Raw genomic sequence first — 21,815 nt, forward strand, 5'->3', positions numbered from 1 at the left:
GAGGAGAACTGTTCTGTGAGACAGCAGCTCCGTATGTGACTGTGCCATAATCAGCCAGTCATCCAAATAGTTCAGAATTCGCAAGCCCTGACTCCGCAGGGGTGCGAGCACCGCATCCATGCACTTCGTGAAAGTACGGGGTGCTAAAGACAGGCCGAACGGAAGGACGGTGTATTGATAAACCTGGCCGTCGAAGGCGAATCTCAAGAATGGCCTGTGACGGGGATTTATCTGAATCTGAAAGTAGGCATCTTTCAGATCGAGAGAGATAAACCAGTCCCCCTGGCGCGTATGCGCGAGGAGTTTCCTGATTGTAAGCATTTTGAACGGTCTTTTTGCAAGCACCTTGTTCAAACCCTTGAGATCTAATATTGGTCTGAGGCCGCCGTCTTTCTTGGGAACAAGAAAATAACGGCTGTAAAACCCCGACTCGCTCAGCGAAGGCGGCACTTTCTCTATGGCCCTTTTGCACAGAAGATTTGCTATTTCTGAACGAAGCATGCAGGCTGCTTCCGTGTTCACAATAGTTTCGAGCCGCGCTCTGAAGCGGGGAGGGCGGCGATCGAACTATAGCAAATAGCCCTGTTTTATTGTGCTTAACACCCATTTGGATATCCCTGGGATAGCTTCCCATGCTTTGAAGCGTAACGCTAGAGGGTGAATGGCCAAATCGCCCTGATTGCTGCACACAGCGCGCTGAACAGAATGTGTGAGCGCGCTTACTGTGCTTATGCATGACTGCTCGCAGACAGCAGGGACAGGCTGTTCTGTGAGTGACTTCCCGATTGAGGTGAATGGGGAAAGAGTCACATCTGTTAAGTGGTGCGCGAGCATAGTCACGGGCACGGGACTTACATACAGAGAAGTGTTTGCTGGCCGTGTGACAGAGCGGGCAGAGAATGGGCGTACGCACGTATTCGTGAGCGCGTTTATTGACTCTAACACTCGAGCGGGCTGTGTCCACTTTATGTGAGTGGGCTCTGATCGGGACACGGGAAGTGTAATGCTTGTGTGTAGAGGTGAACACTGGATTGTGGGCACATTTTCTACACATAAGGCTGGTCGTGTGACAGAGCGGCCAGAGAAGGGGCGCGTGCACGGATTTGTGGGCGCGTTTATTGACTCTAACACTCGAGAGTGAGTGGGCTCTGATAGGAACACGGGAAGTGTAATGCTTGTGTGTAGGGGTGAACACTGGATTGTGGGCACATTTTGTACACAAGGCATGTTTGCTCTTTACAAGATTTCTTTGGGTCGCCGTGAAAACGGCGTTTGAGTGCAGGCAAGCGGGCAGTATCACCGGCTTGTTGGCTGCTGAATCCACCACTGTAGTAGCCTGAGAGAGGGGGACTGACAGGGGGCGAAGCTTTGATGGTGGTCCGGCCGCGGCGGGACTGAGCCGTCATTTTTTCAACAAGGCTAGGAGGACTTCGGTTGCTCAGGTTTCAGCGCAACCTTAGACCGAGGCCCGCGGGGGGGCGGCGGTCTGCGGCGGCTGTCTGAGCATGATCGAGGGCGGCCGCCCTGTCGACGCTGAGAAGTCTGACTTTGTTGAGCTGGGCGCTGTGAAGAGGCTCGTGCAGGAGGCTGGTCACGTGGGCGGCCTGCAGAGGAGCTAGCGCGACGCGGCAGGAAGAGGTTCATGGCTTGGGTGGCTTTCTGGACTTCTGAAAAGCGGTCAACAATGTCACTCACCGCGGAGCCGAAGAGACCGGTCGGAGAGAGCGGTGCGTTGAGGAACGCGGAGCGCTCTGCTTCTCCCATGTCGGCTAGCGTTAGCCACAGGTGTCTCTCGGTCACAGTCAGCGAGGCCAGGCACTTCCCTAGAGCTTGGGCTGCAGCTTTGGTGGCGCGAAGGGCGAGGTCCGTCGCACTTCTTAGATCTGTAACAGCCTCTGGGTGCCTGCCTTTCTAATCCCACTCCCGAAGAAGGTCCGCTTGGAGGATCTGTAAGACGGCCATGGAGTGCAGAGCAGATGCGGCTTGGCCGGCGGCGGAATAGGCGTGGCCAACATAGGCGGAAGTCGCTCTGCAGGCCTTAGACGGGAGCACTGGCTTAGACCGCCATCTCGCGGAGGGCGGGCAAAGGTGTGCTGCTACCGAATCCTCGACCGGGGGGATGGAGGAGTAGCCCTTCTCGGTGGCGCCGTCCACCGAAGTGAGAGGGGTGGAGACGTGGGAACGGATCCTGGCCGAGAAAGGCGCTTCCACGACTTTGCAAGCTCAGTGTGGAGTTCCGACAGGAAGGGAGCGGCCCGGGCCGCGGGTGTTGCGTGGCGACGGCTCTGAAGAAAGCAGCCGTCGAGTCTGTTGGGAGCCTGCTCAGGGGGCGGTGACCACTCGAGCCCGAGGAGGTCGACGGCCTGTGTGAGGAGGCGTGTTAGTTCCCCTTCGACTCCGGCGCGGGTCCTGCTGGATTCCTGGGCCGAGGAGGAGGCGTGGGAGCCTGACCACTCCTCGCTGTCCGAAGCCATGATGGAACAGCCCTTATCCTCCGCCTCGTCCTCCGAGATGGCCGCAGTGCAGCCGCTGGGCGGCAACTGCGCGTCCCGGGGGGCGGGGAGGGTGAGAGCGATGCTCGAGGGAGAGGCTCCGGCGAGGCAGTCGCTTCTATCACTGGTTCTGGCAGCCTTTGGGAGCGGCGCTTTTTCCTGCGCGGCGGAACGGAAGGCGGCGCGGCGGCTTCGGTTCTGAGCGCTTCGAGTCGAGCCCGCAGGGTCGACATCGGAAGCTCCTCGCAGAGGTCGCATCCGCCTTCAGCGAGGGCGAGCTCTGCATGCCCCAGTCCCAGGCAGAGAGCGCAGATGATGTGGCGGTCTCCGGCGCTGAGAGGGGCGCGGCATGAAGCGCAAGTGGTGCGAGGCATCTTAAAAAAGATGCTCGTTACTCTTTTGTGAAGTTCGTTAAGAACTAGCTTGCTCTAAAAAAGGATACGTAGCTCGCAGGATGGCTGAAGGTGACGGAGACGGCCGGCTTCTTCGAGCGCTGTCCAAGCTTGCTAGATCCCCCTCGAACGGCGACGCGGCTTCCAGTTCAGAGATGCGAAGAGCTTCGCTGAAGAGATGAAAATCAGGGTTCCAGCCTACGAACTACGCTTATATGCACTCTAGCCACGGCCACTTTGGCGGGCTTTGATGCAGTAAGCATCTCATTGGACGCGAGTTCGCCCAAGTTCGTCTATAGGCTGCAGCAGTTGCCGCAGAGCAACCAATGAGCTCGCTAGCTAGCCCGCTCAAGGTCTGCAGTTGCTGCACTGCGTTGACAAATGATACAAAATTAAGGATAATTTTTTGGCTTCAATATCTCAGAAAAGATGAATCTTTCCCGTAGCGTAAGCTAGCTTACGCAATACGAGAGAACCTCTCGTAAGAGAACTGATCTTTCTGTATTATTGAATATCTTTCTCTACCACTGAAACACGCTTCACTGATGCCCTGTCCCAGTTCCTCTTTTCCCCACATGTGAGTAAAAATGAGGTGCGTGTTTCCAGAGCGCCTTTAGAGCAAAACTTTTTTCTTTCTAAATTTAGTTTTATTAATCAGCATTTTCCAAGCCTTTAATAATAAACAAATAGATTTCTGTTCTAATTTTGTGAAAATATTCAGATTTCTTCATCTCTGACAAGGATGAAAGACAAAACAATGACTAGTTTGTAGCCTAGTCTTTCTCATTTGAATGAAAATAGAAAAATGGTCCATTCAGACTTTTACATTTTCAAAAGTTTCTCTCTGGAGATACCCCTGAACCCCCCCATACGGTATCATTCCTCAGTCACAAGGGCTTCTGTGCCCCCATACTTGGATATCTGTTTGTAAAGAAATATGAAAATAATTTTAATGTAAAAAAAAAATATATATATATATATATATATATATATATATATATATATATATATATATATATATATATATACCTTCATTATGATTCAAAATGAACAGATCATCTTATAACATACATATCCAACTGCACTCAATTGATAATCTCTATAAAATATTGTAATATTTTCATAGAAGATCCCCCAAGCAGTTTTGTAAAGACTATTTAGACTGTTTAGGATTTTGTTTTCTCTTCTTTTTTTGGAAATTCCCAAAAATGTGCAATGTGCGAATGTGATTGAATATCGTGATAAATATCAATATAGAATGATATGAAAAAGAATATTGTGATAATATTTTTTTGCCATATTGAGCAGCCCTACTTCTCATACTGGATAATTGTTTTTCTGTATATAAAACTCTTTCCTAAAATGACCTGTTCATACCTGTAATGCAGATTTTGCATTTATCCGCTCTCATCCAGAATAGAAACACTCACACAGCTCAGATCCCATCCAATTTTATTTGATTACGATCTATACTTTAATAAATGTCTCTGGTCTTACTGTCAATTAGTGTATGTTATTCTAAAGAGAGAGAAAAACATTTGTTTTTATAGTCTTTTTTTACAAATGTAGCAACTTTTTCCAACTTTGAAATGGCTTTTTCCTTTCTGCTGGCAAAACCAAGGCCACTTAGGTGAGGTAAAAAAAATATTAAGCATAGTCCAACATACAGTCAATTCTGGTCAAATATGTGCTTCTGTGATTGCCAGAAATTTACTATAAAAATGGGGTGACCATGTTTCAGGCTTTACATGATGTAATTTAGATGCTTGTATATTTTACAGTTCACTTCCATTTTTTTCATGTTCAATTATATAAACTTGATATGTACTAACTCTCTGGAACTATAAAAGTCTGCTTTTCACTTTCAAACATATTGTTAATCACCATAGTAACTACAAAAGGCCACATGATGACTTTAAGCTTATCAAGAGTTGCCCTTTCAGGAACAATAATTAATACACATGTAGATACAGTGTACAGTGTTACACAAACAAACACAAAACACCATCTGAGTAACACATGTGACACTACAAGCAATAAACATTAACTAAACTACAGTACATAAAATATAACACAGAACACCCCAATGTACTAAAATGATATTACAAATATGAAGAAACCAATATATTCCCATAAAATATAATGAAATGTGGTGGGTTACAAAAGTACTTTTGGGATCACTTGATTATTGTTTTTCACCATAATTTTAACAATAGTTTATCATAAGAAGTACATGTATTCTCTTGTTAAACATAATAAACATTTTCACTGTTAATTAAACTGTAAAATCATAGTTTTTAAATAAAATTTTTTTACAAATTGTTTACAATATTTTACGTAAAAATGACATGCATTGTCTTGTTAAATATATTACCATTTTTTACCTTGTATGGTAAGGTAACGTTAACCAATTATTTTTTTTTAACCATTGAAATGACATACATTTTTTACAGTATAAAATCCAATCAAATCCCAGTGAATAAACCTAACTACAGCCCTACTACATTACCACATATTGGAAGTTACAGTTGTGGCCAAAAATATTGGCACCCTATATGATAATAGAAGTCTGTGTAAAATATATTTTTATTGTTTATCCTTTTGGTCTTTCATTTAAAATATTCACAAAAATCTATCCTCAAATAGATATCTAACAATTCCAAACACAACACAAGATATTATATTTTTCACAAATTATTGGCACCCTTGTAAGCTACAAATGTATTCAATACTTTGCCAAAATACCATCTCGTAACATCTCCAGTTGATTGGCACTTCTTAGTTATTGCCATGATGGTGGAAATGCTTTCGCTATTTTCTTATAGCCACTTCCCATTTTGTGAAGCTCAACAACCTTTTGCTGCACATCATAACGTCTAGGTTACTATTGTAACCTCCATTCCCTGATGGAGGGAACAAGACGTTGTGTCGAAGAAGCGACACTAGGGGTCTCTCTTGAGAGCCTTGTGTATCTCTGAACTTGAGAAAAGGCCAATGAGAAATTGGCAGACAGAATTTGCATGTCCCGCACCCGGACATACGGGTATAAAGAGAGGGAAATGCGTCTGTCCATTCAGGATTTTGCCTCGAGGAGCCGAGAATGAGGTTTGGCCGTAACAGTGGCTCGGTTCAGCGTCGTGGCCGGGAGGATACAATGTCTCGTTCCCTCCATCAGGGAACAATAGTTACAATAGTAACCTAGACGTTCCCCATCTGTCGCTCACTTCGACGTTGTGTCAAAGAAGCAACACTAGGGGTCCATATTTAATCATGCCATGTGCTGAACCATATACGTGCGTGCCAAAGCGACAGGCTGCGTCAGACTGCACGTATCCTTCCCCAACGCCCCTAAAAATCGTCATAACCTTCTGGTTCCCTTCACCCGAATGGGGGGGACAAGGCGACGTGCCAAGCATGGGAGCAAGCCGCTCCTTTTCTCTCAGAGATGCGCGAGGCTCTCAAGAGAGACCCCTAGTGTCGCTTCTTCAACACACCGTCGAAGTGAGCGACAGATGGGGAACTTTATTCTTTGGTCTTACCCATTGTGATGGATGAATTTGGCCTGTATGTTACCATATTTATATCCATGTGAAACAGGAAGTCATGGCTAAACAATGTCATGTATGACATAATTTCTATTTTAGTTGAACAATCTCTTTAACATTCAAACAACTCTGATAAGATGTACTGTAGGACAACAGCAGTCTCAGAAAGTCAAACCCATCTCACACAGCACCTGCTGGAGGAAGAACACGCAGAGATTTCTGCTGACCTGAGCCAGGCCTTCACGCTGGGCCTGAGATAGAAGGAGACCCAAATCCTAATTTACACCCTGCCTACTCAGCACAAACAGAGCATCCATGCTGAGAAAATGCTGGCAGGAGTTTTAATACTCACTGTAATTGTAATCAAACCTCAGAGACACTGATGTTTTCTAAAGCGACAGCTGGGATTGTCTTACTACCTGCTTCCAGATATTCCTGCTTTGGCTGACTGAAGTATTCAACTGCATGAAGTAATGCTGTAAAACCCTGCTCTCTAATGCATTTTGAGAGTGTCTGGTTTGGGGCAAGAGCTTGGAATTAAGTTGAACCATAAGCCATCGTTTGTCATTTTTACTCTGAGCTTGTCGTGTGCTGAGGACAACAAACAGATTATTATAATGCAAGCAAGTGATAAATTTGAGAGCGTTTGGAAGCCATGTAATGAATGCTGAGATTGATTGACGCAGCATGAGGCTTCAATTAGTGTTAGATCATTGTTTGAAAACTGTACAGTCCTCAGTCATTATGTAATGATGTGATTGCATATACTCATGGAGCATGCACTGATTTGTGTGTGTGTGTGTGTGTGTGTGTGTGTGTGTGTGTGTGTGTGTGTGTGTGTGTGTGTGTGTGTGTGTGTGTGTGTGTGTGTGTGCGTGTGGGGACTAAATGTTCCCTCAAAGATAGTGAAACCTGAAAAACCTTCATTGTGGTTCCTGCAAGGAAAGGAGTGTTGAATGGAGTTATAATACCTACAATAGAAAGATACAGATTTAGAGTTTAGGTAGTGGGTTACACTTTATGGCTACATTTAGGTCAGGGATTAAACTTATTAAGATTTTTTTAATTATCATTCATTGGTTTTGTGTTTTTCTTAGGGATGCACAAATATAAAATGTTTTGGCCAATACCAATTTTACCAAAAAAACATTGCCACTTACCTTATTTTGTCATTAGATCACTGTTTTACTTTGGAATTATGCTTTTTAATTTTACAAAGAGGTTCAAAAGCTTTTGAACTGTTCTAACAATATTAATTTTAATTGAACCTGGATTGGATCTGTTGAACACATGACAGGACAAAACTTTTAAGTAAAATAGAAGGTTAGTAAAAAATTACTAAATATAACATGATCATTGATATGAAAAGTTGTTATTTTGTACTTCCAAAACATTTTTGCACTTCTGTTTTTGCAGTTCAAAACAACAAAACTGCATGTGATAGAACATTACAAATTAATGTGTTATAGTGGTACAATGGATAATGCTATTCAGATCGCTAGAGGGTGCCGCTAGCTCACACAGTGCTGACTGAAGCGCTGAATGCAGTCTATATTTTAAAAGGCAGCCTTTTAATGTTTTGTAGTAGAGCAAGGCCATATTGCGACTTCAATCTTCATTCAGCATTAATGGATATCATACTGCTGTCTCAGAAGTCAAATTCTGCTGGTTTCAAAGCGTTTTGAATGGTTCTCTCTCATCACGTAGCTTATAGGTATGTGCAGTTTTCACAATTGTCACATCCGTTTATGGTGGTTTTTCCACATTAACATAAGAACGAGAAAATAAAAAAAATTGAATGACACGTTCTTATGAGTTACTAATCGTTTTTGTTTTTTCATATTGGCATTTTCATGCTTATAACCAATATGTCAATGGTTTTAATTTGGTCAATAATTGGCAGATAAATATCAGCAGCCAATACTTCAGTGCATCCCTCATTTTTCTATATGGGAGTATAAGAAATCTTTAATTATTATTAAAACTTTTAATGGGAGCATGTTGAAAGGAGACAGATTCATACCATATTTGGTATTTGTGTCACCATTCTGTACTTACTAGTCATTATTTACTAGTAATTAGAAAACTGGCAAGAGTAATTACTAATTATATGAATAAGTAAGTGCACTTTTAAAGTGATTAGAATTGCAAATATGTGTCCTGGTTTGATGAGACGTAAACAGTGGAGAAAGAAGGTCATGGTTGACTCCCAACAGTTTTCAATGACACAGATAAATCAAACAGCCAGTGCACTGTCCTTTATGACCTTTCTTCCACACACATACCCACACATATACAGGATATACTATATAGGACCCATGCTGAAATACACATAAAGAATATTAACCTAAATAAAGTCATGTTGTGCATGTCTGCATGTACTTTTGTGTGCATATTTGCATACTGTGTGTGTGTGTGTGTGTGTGTGTGTGTGTCCATCTGCCTCCCTCAGGTCAGGCTTAGTAAAGCCTCAATTCAGTGTCTATCTCTCTCTCTCTTGCACACACTCTCCCATTACTGCCAGAGTGACTAGAGAGCCAGCTTGTGCTTAGGCAACTTGACTTGGCAGTGTAAGCGAACCAGGGGAGGCCAATCAGTTTAACACAGAGCTATGATCTGTTGTTTCAAGGTTATCCAAATGCACCAGATCCCTTACATCATCCAGATTCGCCTGGGACAACAACAAAACATTATCCAGTGCATGTTGCGTCCCTTTGGAGGAGGCACCATAGTTTTTGATTATGACATTGAATGTCTGGCCGCTATGATTAGCATGCATTTCTCCTCTGATGTGACTCTGAATCAACTGCTTGTTTGCTTTTCTATTCTCCTTTCCTTCTTGTGTCCATCCCTCTTTCATCTGTGCTGTGCATAGCCTCCAGCCAAATTCCTCCTGCCTGAGGTCACCATTAATGACTACGGCAAGAACTGTGTGGTGATCGACCTGGATGAGACACTCGTGCACAGCTCCTTCAAGGTACTGGTGTATACATGCACACAAACACAATTACTGTTTTATAGTATACATATTAGATATTTCACAAAGCATTGGATAGTTTACATACAGAGTCTGATACATTAGACAGTCTCAAACCAGCAAGTAATAGAGTAGATAGCATATGTAGTCTGATATACTGTAGATCTTAGTCAAGATAGATGCCATTTTTACTTTGAGGAGAAAGAAAAGAAGGTTTTGAGGACAAGAAGCACGGTTGTATTTACTGTTTACCTTGGTATCAGTTGATATATAAAATAAACTAAAAAATTATTTCTACAAATTTGCATTACATTTTTTTTTTGAAACATAGGTTGGGAAAATTAGATGTGATGTAAGACCCTAAAGTGATAGTTCACCCAAAATGAACATTTTCTCATCATTGACTCACCCTTATTCCATACCAGATGTGCATACATTTCTTTCTTCTGTTGAACACAACTGAAGATTTTAGGAAGAATATTTCAGCACCATTCAATGCATTTGAATGGTGACCAGAACTTTCACGCTCCAAAATTCACATAAAGGCAGCATATAAAAGTAATCAATAAGACTCCAGTGATTTAATATGTCTTCTGAAGCAATGCAATTACTTTGGGTGGGAAACAGATCAATATTTAAGTTTTTATGTTGTTTTTCTTACCATAAATCTCCACTTTCACTTTCTCTTTCTGAATGTGAAAGTGGAGATTTATTGTAAAAATAACTTAAATATTGATCTGTTCCACACCCACACCTATCATATTTCTTCTGAAGACATAGATTAAACCACTGGAGTCATATGGATTAATTTCATGCTGCTTTTATGTGATTTGTGGAGCTTCAAAGGCCTGATTACCATTCATTTGCATCGATCTGGGATGGCATGAGGGTGAGGAAATTATGAGAATATAAATTTTTGGGTGAACTATTGCTTTAAGATAGTAAGACATATTAAACAGGATCTACTTCTATCCCTCAAAGGCACTTTTTGTTTATGCCAAATTAAACCATGACTAGTCTGTTGTAGATAGGTAATTCATTGATTACTTACAGTGTTGCTTGATAGAAGTGGTGCTTGCTAAGGCAAGCATCATTATTACTATTTGTATAATAGTATAAAAGCATTTGTATAATAGCGTATCAAGTTTTAAACTACACACAACATGCCCCACAACATGCCCCCCCCATTCATGCCCCGCATTTGTATTACATTGTCATGTATTAGGACATGAATGATACCTACAAATATCTGATTGTCATATCAATGGACCAGAATATCATAGAAACTTGGTTTTCTTCAGAAAATATAAAAATCCAGTTGTCAGACTATATTAGATGAATTCTGATAGGGTTTACAGTGATAGGGGTAGGAGTTTTCATTAGGTTCTGGCATAGAGTGTTTTAGACTGGCCTCATAATTCTATCGAGCAATCTAAGACATAATAGCAGAAGGCAATGGCTATCTTTTGAGACTGTTGGGGTGGATTTATAGTCACAGATAAATCAAATCCTCTTCAGAGATTAAATGCTTGTCTGGTCCCTAGAAATTGGTGCTTCAGGGAGCCACCTGCTGAGCTCATTGACCCATTTCTCTGCATCTCGTTTTTAGGCAGGTTTTTAGCTCACTGACACACACAGCAAAGTCAAATAAACAACTGTGTCTGGTTGATTACATACACACCCCACATTTACATATCCACACATCTAGCTTAATGCTTACGTGTCTTCCACAGCTGGACACATCTCAGCTCGGAAAGAACAAGCAATTAGAAGACAGTGACAGGAAACTCACTGAGTTTGCTCCAAGAATAATAGTGTTTTGGTAAAGCAGAGCCTGTCCTCCTTTAAAATGTCTTCCTGGCAGCTTGTGTTTTTGCTCAGAGAAGAGAGAAAGGTTGTGACTGAGAGAAAGAGGCCCAGAGAGAGGGATGCATGCCTTTGTGCGTGCTCACAACCTAACAAACACACTCTTAAAGTGCATGCACAAATACACCCACCCTGACACCAAAACACATATGCACAATCATACACATTTATACATGTTAATTTAGCAAAAATGACCACCTACTTACTTAATAGACACAAATAAAGAGACATATTTATTGACATTTAAATATTTTTATTATGTAAGAAGAGAGAGTACAGAGTGATACAAGAGACATGAAACTAGCACATTTATTTAGAAAATCAGATGCATGGGACAGTGGTTTATTATACAGTTTAGCTGTCATAATACAAATATATTTGACTGAGGAATGCTGAAATTGACCATTCTGAATGAAGTATTCCAGAGAGCTATGTAATAATTGGTTTGAAAACAGAGGTTAAATACAGTCCAGGCACGGTGAGTTCACTGGAAGAAAGGTCACTGTGATTTTTGCATGTGTATTCTATGTACACTACTGTAATCTAATCCCTCTTTCTTTCTTTCTCTCTCTCTCTCTCTCTCTTAGGGATTATACAGTATACTGCACTTTATGACAGTTGATTTTCATTCAGATGACAGTAAATTAGTTCTCAGCTTTTTAAATGGGATATATAATAGATATTTTTAATAAAAATTTAGATTAATGTTAGAAATATTGAGGACACTTTACAAAAAGGTTCCATTCGTTAACATTAGTTAATGCATTAGGTATCGTGAACTAATAATGAACAATATTGCATGCTGCCAATTAAAATTTTGGGGTGAACTGTCCCTTTAAGACAGAAAGACAAATTAAGCAGGAATTACTTCTATGATATCCTTCATAGCCTCTTTTTGTTTACGCCAAAATAAACCCTGACTAGTGTGTTGTAGATCGGTAATTCATTGACTACTTACTGTGTTGCTTGTTAGAGAGCTGTGTAATAATTGGTTTGAAAACGGGTTTAATGTTGTTATCATGTAGATTAATGTTAGAAATATTGGTAACACTTTACAATAAGGTTCCATTAGCTAAGCTCTATTAATGAATTAGGGATCATGAACTAACAATGAACAATATATTTTTTACAGCATTTATTAATCTTAGTTAATGTTAGTTAAAAATACATATATTTAAAAAATAAAAATTGTTTATTGTTACTTAATTTTAACTAATGTTGTTAACAAATGGAACCTTGTATTGTAAATATTAAGTACCTTACCTACAGTATGTCAACAACACCCAGCCATGTCAATACATCTAGCAAGTCAGGTGTTGCTATTCCTTATCGTATAGACCCCACACTCCTCCTGCTGGCTGTATAATGAATTGATATGTAAAATATTTGTTTATTTGAAAAATGATCTTTAATCAGTTACTCCATGTATTACATATATCTATATATTAAAGAGATAGTTCACCCCAAAATGAAAAAACTGGGCAGTGGTGGCTCAGTGGTTGAGGCTCAGGATTACTGACCAGAAGGTCAGGGGTTCAAGCCCCAGCACCACCAAGATGCCACTGTTGTGCCCTTGAGCAAGGCACTTAACTCCAGGTTGCTCCGGGGGGATTGTCCCTGTAATAAGTGCACTGTAAGTCGCTTTGGATAAAAGCGTCTGCCAAATGCATAAAAGTAAAAGTAAAGTAAAAATCTGTTTTACTCTCCCTCATGTTGTTTCAAACTTGTATGAATTTGTTTATTTATTTTTTATTTTTATACCCCATAGAACACAAAATGAGATGTTAGACAGAATCAGGTCGTGCCTCAGTCACCATTCAATTTCATTGCATCTTCTAAAAACAGCGAAGGATGGCTGAGGCTAACATTCTGTCGGAGCATCTAACATCTAACCTTTTGGGTCAACTATCCCTTTAACTTATTTAGAAACTGTGTCTGTTAAGCGGTGCAGTAAATAAAAACAAAGACAGTTGTGATGTTATGCAAACCAGGTCAGACAGGGGACAGAAACGCTATTGGCTGAGCCTCCTTCTCCGCCATCCAATCAGAGACATGAACCGCAGAATTCCCCTGTTTTTAACAAAAGCCTAAAAAGTACAGAGCAAAAGTTTTCTCTCCTCATCTCTCTGTTTTTCTTTTTGGCATTAAGACAGCTCTGAGCCGCCCACTGAGTCCTTTTCATCCTCTCTGTTTGCTCTATGGTTCTCGCCTTTATTTCTCCCTACACTTTCTTTAAAGGCATATCAAGTCTCTTTTCAAAGACGCTTGCAGTTCCCAGCTCCATGCAGTCAGCTTTCAGACACACATATACTCACTCTGTTATGCAAGTTCATACAGTCTTCCAAGCTCAAAGAATTTTAATTGAAAGGCTTGACTATGGGTAGCATGTGATTCAGTGGATACTTCCTGTGGCACTACACAAACAAACATCTGCACTCTCAGAGAACACCACAGATGAAACATCTGTAACATTGTTGTGGCAGGGATGATGCTGATAGCCAGTTTGGACTAGGTTTTAAAAGCATGTCTTTCTGTTTTCTGTTTACAGCCCATCAACAACGCAGACTTTATAGTCCCTGTGGAGATTGATGGAACAGTTCATCAGGTACTGTGCAAATGGGTTCAAATGCAGTCATTGAGGTCCGGTTGAGAGCTATCTGTTAGCATTTACATTCATCTCAATGGCTGTTGTTTGGCTGGCGCATGCAAAACAAGTATGTGACTTGCACACTGCCATCATTGCTAATTTGCACTCAGTTCTGGAAAATAAACATTTATAAAAATAACACAAGAACATAGTCCCAAGCCCAATCCTGAGCTGTGCTGTTAAATACAGCTTAAATGCAGATGATAAAAGTCCAAACTGTTTTTAAGAACCCTCCAAACAACAATCACGCATTGGTAAAACAACAACTATTATAGGACATGTTACTCGACAAAATTATGATTTCATACACAAATACTGTACTTATGAGAGACCGTAATGGAGAAATATGCTTTTTGCTAGCATAAGAAGCAGTTCACTCAGAATGCATTATGGTGCCTGTTTTTCCATTGTTTTCTACACAAACTCATGCTAAACGGTTTTCAGCATCTTGTACATGTACGCATAGGTGTTTTTTAGATGCTGTTTCAAGTTAAAAAGAGCATCTCAGGTTAAAAAGAGCTGCATCTAGGTAGCTTTTTTGTCACAAGATCAGTTTGGTCAGGGGTGCATTTCCTAAAAGCATCGTTACCAACATAGTTCAACAATTTGATGTTTCTTATGTGTCTGTGTTAACACATAAGTGTAGTTCTTACATGTTTGTGAAGAGTTTGCATGGGGAATGTGCTCAAGTGTGTTGGGGGAACCTCTAAGTCTGATGTAAAGGAAAACCCCACTATTGCGATTTATCTGGTCATATTTATATAGTGCATGCAGCTTTCATGCTTCAGCAGCTTTCACGCATTTAACAGCTTTCTGGAGTAAGTGTATATGAGCTATTATAATTTAATATCCGCAGAAGTTATTACTCCACCCCCTGCGTAACGTAATTAAGGACAGCTCTATATTGTTGAACCAACGTGGTTCAAACAGTGGATGTACAACATAATTACTACAGTTTCAGTAACAGTTGTCACTAGCTAGTTAATTTCTCTAACAATGCATCGTACTATGGTGGTTAAACAGTGAGTTACATAGTTAATGGGAAACACACCCCTGAAGGGCTCGTGTTGCCCAGTCGAATTAAGACAAACAGTAATAATATCTTACAAATTACAATGTGTCCTATGTGGCTGCAGCATGTTTAATACCTTTTCTTTTCTTGTCTTTTATATATATATATATATATATATATATATATATATATATATATATATATATTTATTTTTGCTTTCCTTTCATCTCATGAAAAAAAAAACTATATGTAAATGAGCCCATTCACAGACTGAATCTCAAACTTAGCTTCCTTTTTATTATTCTCTTTGAATCATTTGGTGCAGTTTAGTGAGGAAGTTCTCACTGGAAGTAACTGACTTTCACGTAAACAAATGTCACCATTCTGCCATCAGCCTTAGAGCTCAGAGTAAGCACACGTCATGGGAGTCCAAATTGTGTTGATTGCTAGTATGAATGTGTATGCATGCATCAAAGAGAGAGAAGGCATCAATAACAGCTCATTTGTCTGTCATGTTGGAAACCATCTGGGATGTGGCTGTTACCTGATTCAAGTAATCCAGGATAGGCTCTGTGGATCAGGGTTGGCCTGTTCTTGGTTACTTGCACTGGGTTGCGGCAAATGGGCATCTCGTTCAAGATCGGAAAACTATAAAAAGGTTTGTCAGACGTTTAATGCCAGCATCTCTTCTGTCTTTTTCCTGGAATCAGCAGTGATTTTTTTCCTTAAATAATGAGCTGTGTTTTGTGTGGTTTCTTTGAAGGTCTACGTACTGAAGAGGCCTCACGTGGATGAGTTTCTGCAGAAAATGGGCGATATGTTTGAATGTGTTCTTTTTACAGCCAGCTTAGCAAAGGTAAGACTATACACAAGGGGTAGTGGAGTATTTATATAGTTTTTGTTCATTTTAATTTTAGTAATTTTTAAAAAGTATTAATATTTTAAAGATAAAGCATGGATAAAAGTTTTATGCCTCCCACACTTACTGTACATATACAGTAGGTGGTGAAAGTCATTCTGTGGGGTCATATTGTGATTGTTGTTTACTCTTTGTGGTCCTGCAGTATGCTGATCCTGTAGCAGACCTGTTGGACCAGTGGGGTGTGTTCAGGGCACGGCTCTTCAGGGAATCCTGTGTGTTTCACAGGGGGAACTACGTCAAAGACCTCAGCCGACTGGGCAGAGAGCTCAACCAAGTCATCATAGTAGACAACTCACCTGCCTCCTATATCTTCCATCCAGAAAATGCTGTAAGTGTCAGAATGGGCCACGTCTGCTTTGAGCACTCAGAATGCTCTTTTTTACTCAGTAACAATCCTTACTGGTATTGTTTTTCTGATAGATTGCATGCACAGACTTGAGATGTTTGATGTGTTTTATTTTAGAATTTGTTTTTTCTGGTGGAATTAATGAGTCAGAACCCATTCGCTAGCATTCCACAGTCAAACTTCTCATTAATTATAAACTCAGTCTGTAAAGCAAGCCACCAGTGGAGGACGCTTCAGAATCTACTTCTGCTGTCACCTCCTCCACAATCTTGCATCCCTCCCGTTAGATTAAAATATGTTATTCTGTATTCAAACTAATGAGCTAAAGGTACTGATTAAAGCCTGATGTCTGTTAGATCGTGGAGACCACCTGTCTCAATAATTCAGATACTGTCCCCTTTGATTTTCAATTTCCCTTTTTGATTTGTAACAAGTAGTACCTAATAAACAAGCAAAAGAAAAAATAAATCAATTCTAGAGCAACATATGTGGACAGCGGGACTAACTTGTGAAATCTTTAATTATACTAAGCTATAGAACATCAGATTTATTTTTAAATCAAAGTGTTTATTATGTTTATTCATGTTTTTGATACATTACAGACATTACATCAGAAATTTGCATAATTAATTCTGATTGAAAGTAATGTCCAGCACCGTCTAATCACTGCCAACCATGTCAAAATAAAATGATACTTTAGAAAATCTGAATCTGTTGACTGATTCCCATGTCTGCCAAACATGTTGAGTGCTTCAAACTCATCTGCAGCCTGAACCTGAACTTTTGGTCAGATTTTAGGAGTGAATGCACTTAGCTGCATAGAGAGCCATAGGATCCTCCCTTGCTCCTTATTTAGTGAATGACATAATCTCCAGTTTGCTTTATGTCTGCACTGGTCTGAGAACAGTTTGAAATGCACCATATTTTCATCCTAACTCCATACAACATTTTTCAGCTTTTGGATGAGCCCATTGATTCTCAATGTGAAAATGGACAGTAAACATAGGATTTCTAAGAAAACAAATTGCTAAAGTACACATTAGTGTACATTATGTTTAGCAGTGTGGCTTCCATCCAGAAAATGCTGTAAGTGTCAGAATGGGCCACGTCTGCTTTGATACATTACAGACATTACATCAGAAATTTGCTTAATTAATTCTGATTGAAAGTAATGTCCAGCACCGTCTAATCACTGCCAACCATGTCAAAATAAAACAATAAATCGCTCAAATACTTAAAATGGCATATCAGATGAAACTGGAGACTAATCTTTCAGACTCAAACAAGTTTCAATGTAAAAACCTTATTACCAGAGGTTGTTTTTTGGGCGTTTCTCCCAAAGACAAACCCCTGTGATCGGCTCCATGCTGTTTTGTCACATGACAGCCCAGAGTCTTCTGAACTGAGATCATTCCACGCATGTGCAAAGTTATACCGTTTCACAGACACCGTGAAATCACTCGATGAACACGGTTTTCTTTCATGTGTTGACGTATTTCTTATTGAAACTGTAAGTTATGGTGTGACGTATCAAAGGACTTGTCCCCTTTTTGTAAATAGCCAATGAGCTTAACATGGTGAGATACAATTTTAAATGAATGTATCAGCTAAAAGTGAATTTTGCCACATTTTAGCGGAACAATAGTGGATAAATGGCTTCAGAACTAATAGACATGGACAAAAATCCACAAAACTGGTTTCATGGTGTCTTTAATGTGGTTAAAAGTCTCATGTTGCTGATTTTTATCTCCATTGAAATGTTGGTGTTTGTGTGTTCGCAGGTGCCGGTACAGTCGTGGTTTGATAACATGACCGACACTGAGCTGCTGGATTTACTGCCATTGTTTGAAGACCTGAGCAGAGAGAAGGACATTTACAGTGTGTTACAGAGCCTGAAGGCCAGGTAGCACACGGGTCCAGTACTGCCTTGCTTAACTTTACCACACATACATAAACAAAACCTGACATCCATTTCAGGCCAAGCCACCATACATCTCTGGCCTCTAGAGGACACCACTCACCCAGCAAAGGAGCAGATAGCCGCAACTCCGTCCATCACTCTACGGACAAAACCTTCCTGTTATGTCCACCCTCAACGGTCCTCAGCAATTATGTATACTCAGATTCAAATTCTGATGCAGAATGGAGAAAACAAGCAAACAACAAGTCATTTTATAACACAAGAGTTTACTATCTTTGAGTTCTATATATTTACCAGGAAAAAAATAAGACAAACTATTTTTCTGGGCAGGTGAAAAGACAGTTTTAAACTCTTCTGTTCAGACTATGCAGGCAGTCTTTTCCACATCAACAGTAATGCTAACAACTGTGATTTTCCCTCTTTCTCTTTTAAAATAAAGTGCCTTCTTCTGACTGTTTTTATGAGGACATAAATTACTTTTTTGTATGCTGCATATTTACAGTGAATTCGAAATCTTTAAACAAATACCCACTGTAAGACCAAGGGGAAAATGTGAGTCTATCGTTTAAAATTCTGGTCAGGAGTCTTCACTGGACTGAATAATATATTATTGGGCAAATGATGGTGCCATTATTTTCTTGGGTTCTATTATGCCTTTGAAAATAAAGCATATAAGCATTGAGTTTAAGATGATAATCAGTGGTTTGCATCTATTACCCATTTGTGATTTGAATTAATGATTAAAAAAAAGAAAATATATATATATATATATTGTGAAATAGGCTAATGTTAACAATCCAATACGTCACGATCAGAAATTAATACTCATCATTTTCTAAATAAAAGATGCAGTCAATAAAGATGTAATCAATATCAAGAATGGCTCAAATGTTTTGTCTTTTCAAAATGTGTCAGAAATTAGCTTTCTAAATTTAGACCTGTATTAGGGTATTTTTAAATATGTAAAACATATACTGTCATTCATAACTTTAAAACCAACATATAAACTATTAATGCAATAATATATATATATATAACTAGGTATAGAATAGAATATCAAGGACTATATCAGATGTTACAAATGAAAGAAACAGGATTTAATTATAGGGGCATTTTTTGCTCTTGCATTTTTCATTTTGGGTTATTATTTGTTACTCTTGGTTTTTGCCCCAAATGTCTGGCCTTGGTCACAAGGCACATTTAGTTACACACAAGTTCATTGTGTACAAGACCTTTATAGTACAGTTGAATTTAAATATGCTCTGTTGTACATAATGAGTTTGATTTTGTATAAAGTATGGAGTTCAGAGAGGTGTGGGATGTGGAAAACATTGTTAATGAGCAAACTCTGAGCATTTAGTTAGTTTGCTGCATGATTTGTCATGAACTTTAAGCTGTTCACTAAAGGGCCACCTGTAACAGCTTTTCAGTAGTTTTTAGTGCTGAAACTTTGGAAAAACTGTGATTTTCTTTTCAGCCATGGAAATATAGTATGTGCTCAGCTGTACATTTACAAGTGAAGACTGTTTTTAAATGATTGTATCTGTTGTCCTTGGAGTCTGTGAAAGGTAAGGTATTTCTTTTTCACCTTCATTTCACAAATATTTTGTATTTTCCATTTTTAGTTTAGACATTAAAAGTGAATGCATGCCGATGTTATCTGAAAGGGATCGGCCAAAATGAAAATTCTGTCATCTTTTCATTCACCTTCATTTAGTTCCAAACCCATATGACTGTGTTTTTTCCATGGAATACAAAAGATGTTAGGCTACCGGTCACCATTCAGTTTCATTATTTATATTTTCATTCAATTCTGTGTCCTTTTGTGTTACATGGAAGGAAGAAAGTTATACATTTTGGAACAACATGAGGGTGAGTAATTTTATTTCTATTTATTTTTTTAGGTGAAATGTACCCTTTAATTAGATAATTCTACCTTATCTGACCCTTAAAATGACTTCTTTTGCTATAACCTAATATGTTCAGGTTGTTGATTTAGTTATATCATTTCTTTGACTTCCCTATGAATAAAACACAATTTTGGGATACATCTCAACATATTTTAAACTATAGTGTTTGCTTAAGCATTCAATACATCAGAAATTGTAGATCTCCATTATCTCCAACTTCAGAAGATTATCAAGATATGGTACCACCCAGAAATGTCTGTGAATCACATGACCTTCAACACTGTGGCTTACGTATATTGCCTTCTAGAGAAAAACTGCTCTCTGTGTGTCTGAGAGTATAAAATTACATTTTGAATTTGGGTGCTGTCAGTGAGCTGTTTGCTTAAGGTGCCTCTGGGAGGGAAGAATGAATGGTGCTGCCACATGCCAGCCCAGCTGAATATGAGACCTCGTACTGTGGTGGGTTGTTCTCCTGGGAATGAGTCATTTCTGTTTGTTATACCATTGTTATGAATGTTTGTCTACGTTTGTGCTGAAGCAAAAAGGAAAGAAACGCTGTTTAATGTCAGAGAGGGTAGGTCACATGAAAATCGTCTTATATCCCCAATTTCTCATTTTAAACCTGCAAATTTAAGAGACAAACATGCTTTTGAATCCCACAAACACCAGTCCTACAGTAAAAGTATTTACCACTAACATACTGAATTGGCCATGTATGAGTTTCACAAAAAACGCAAGCGCAACACAAATGTTTACTTAACCAGATGGAAGACCATTACTTAATTACATGTACATGTAAAAAACATTGGTGGTATTTGAATGTCCTGACATTAGGTGAGAGGAGAATATAAAATCAAGAATTTGTGTTGTTTGATTTATAATAAGAGGTGAAAAATCTAATGAGTACAAGGGCGATGGAAACAATGATAAAAATGTCCTCTGTAAATAAGGAGTATACATATATAATTTATTTAATTATTATAGGTGATATCTGAATGTTTTTGCACCAAATTATTTATTTATATTAATGACTTATAGATGATAATTATTATTTTATTATCATAATAATATTATTATCATAAAAGCTAACATTTTCCTCTGTGAATTTAGTCAAATGTTTTGTTTACTAGGATTTGAAAGGATAGACTTACAGTCTCTTTAATGAGTTGTACAGTTTAAAGTGTTTTTGGATTGTTCCACTGACGAAACATTAAACAATATCTTTCCAGGAACTAAAAAAAAAAACTCCAGGCAATACAGTTGTGGAACATTAGATGTGATCTAGAAGCTTTTTGATAGCTTTACAGTGCATGTCACTAAAGAGTGGTTAAGTCTATCCCTCACAGCCTCATTTTCATTCCCGTCAAAAATCAAAGATGGCACTACTATGAATAAAACGTAAAATTCTCTCATCATTTACTCACCTTGCCATCCCAGATGTGTATGGCTTATTTCTTCTGCAGAACACGAACAAAGATAGAAGAATAAATAACAAAGAAGAATATTTCAGCTTTGTAGGTTCATACAATTTGACTAGAACTTTAAAGCTCCAAAAATCACATAAAAGGTACCATAAAAGTAACCCATATGACTTTGGTTTAATCCATGTCTTCTGAAGTGATGCAATCACTTTGGATAAGAAACAGATAAATAAGTCAGTTTTTACTATAAATCTTTACTTTCACATTCACATACATTGCTATAGGACATTGATAGGAACAACATGCAATTGAGTGCATGTTCATCCCCTTTAGCTGTGATGTGAAAGTGGAGATTTATAGGAAA

General features: G+C 39.3%; 2 protein-coding genes across 4 annotated transcripts in view; both read left to right on the top strand.

The window, feature by feature from the left end:
* LOC127634271 (CTD small phosphatase-like protein) overlaps positions 1-18,992 on the top strand; it is a 52,900-nt gene extending 33,908 nt beyond the window's left edge. For both annotated transcript variants that reach the window (XM_052113744.1, XM_052113745.1), the window contains 5 exons: positions 9,305-9,406; positions 13,821-13,877; positions 15,695-15,787; positions 15,996-16,181; positions 17,981-18,992. In XM_052113744.1, the coding sequence (XP_051969704.1) occupies positions 9,305-9,406; positions 13,821-13,877; positions 15,695-15,787; positions 15,996-16,181; positions 17,981-18,106 (564 nt within the window). In that variant the 3' untranslated portion in view covers positions 18,107-18,992. The remainder of the gene's footprint in view (positions 1-9,304; positions 9,407-13,820; positions 13,878-15,694; positions 15,788-15,995; positions 16,182-17,980) is intronic.
* A 152-nt stretch (positions 18,993-19,144) lies between these two features.
* The window catches only part of LOC127634148 (villin-1-like), a 36,040-nt gene continuing 33,369 nt past the window's right edge, over positions 19,145-21,815 (top strand). For both annotated transcript variants that reach the window (XM_052113543.1, XM_052113544.1), the window contains exon 1: positions 19,145-19,688. The gene's annotated coding sequence lies outside the window, so the exon portion shown is untranslated. The remainder of the gene's footprint in view (positions 19,689-21,815) is intronic.

Source organism: Xyrauchen texanus, chromosome 41 (assembly GCF_025860055.1).
Source record: "Xyrauchen texanus isolate HMW12.3.18 chromosome 41, RBS_HiC_50CHRs, whole genome shotgun sequence".
Lineage (NCBI taxonomy): Eukaryota > Metazoa > Chordata > Actinopteri > Cypriniformes > Catostomidae > Xyrauchen > Xyrauchen texanus.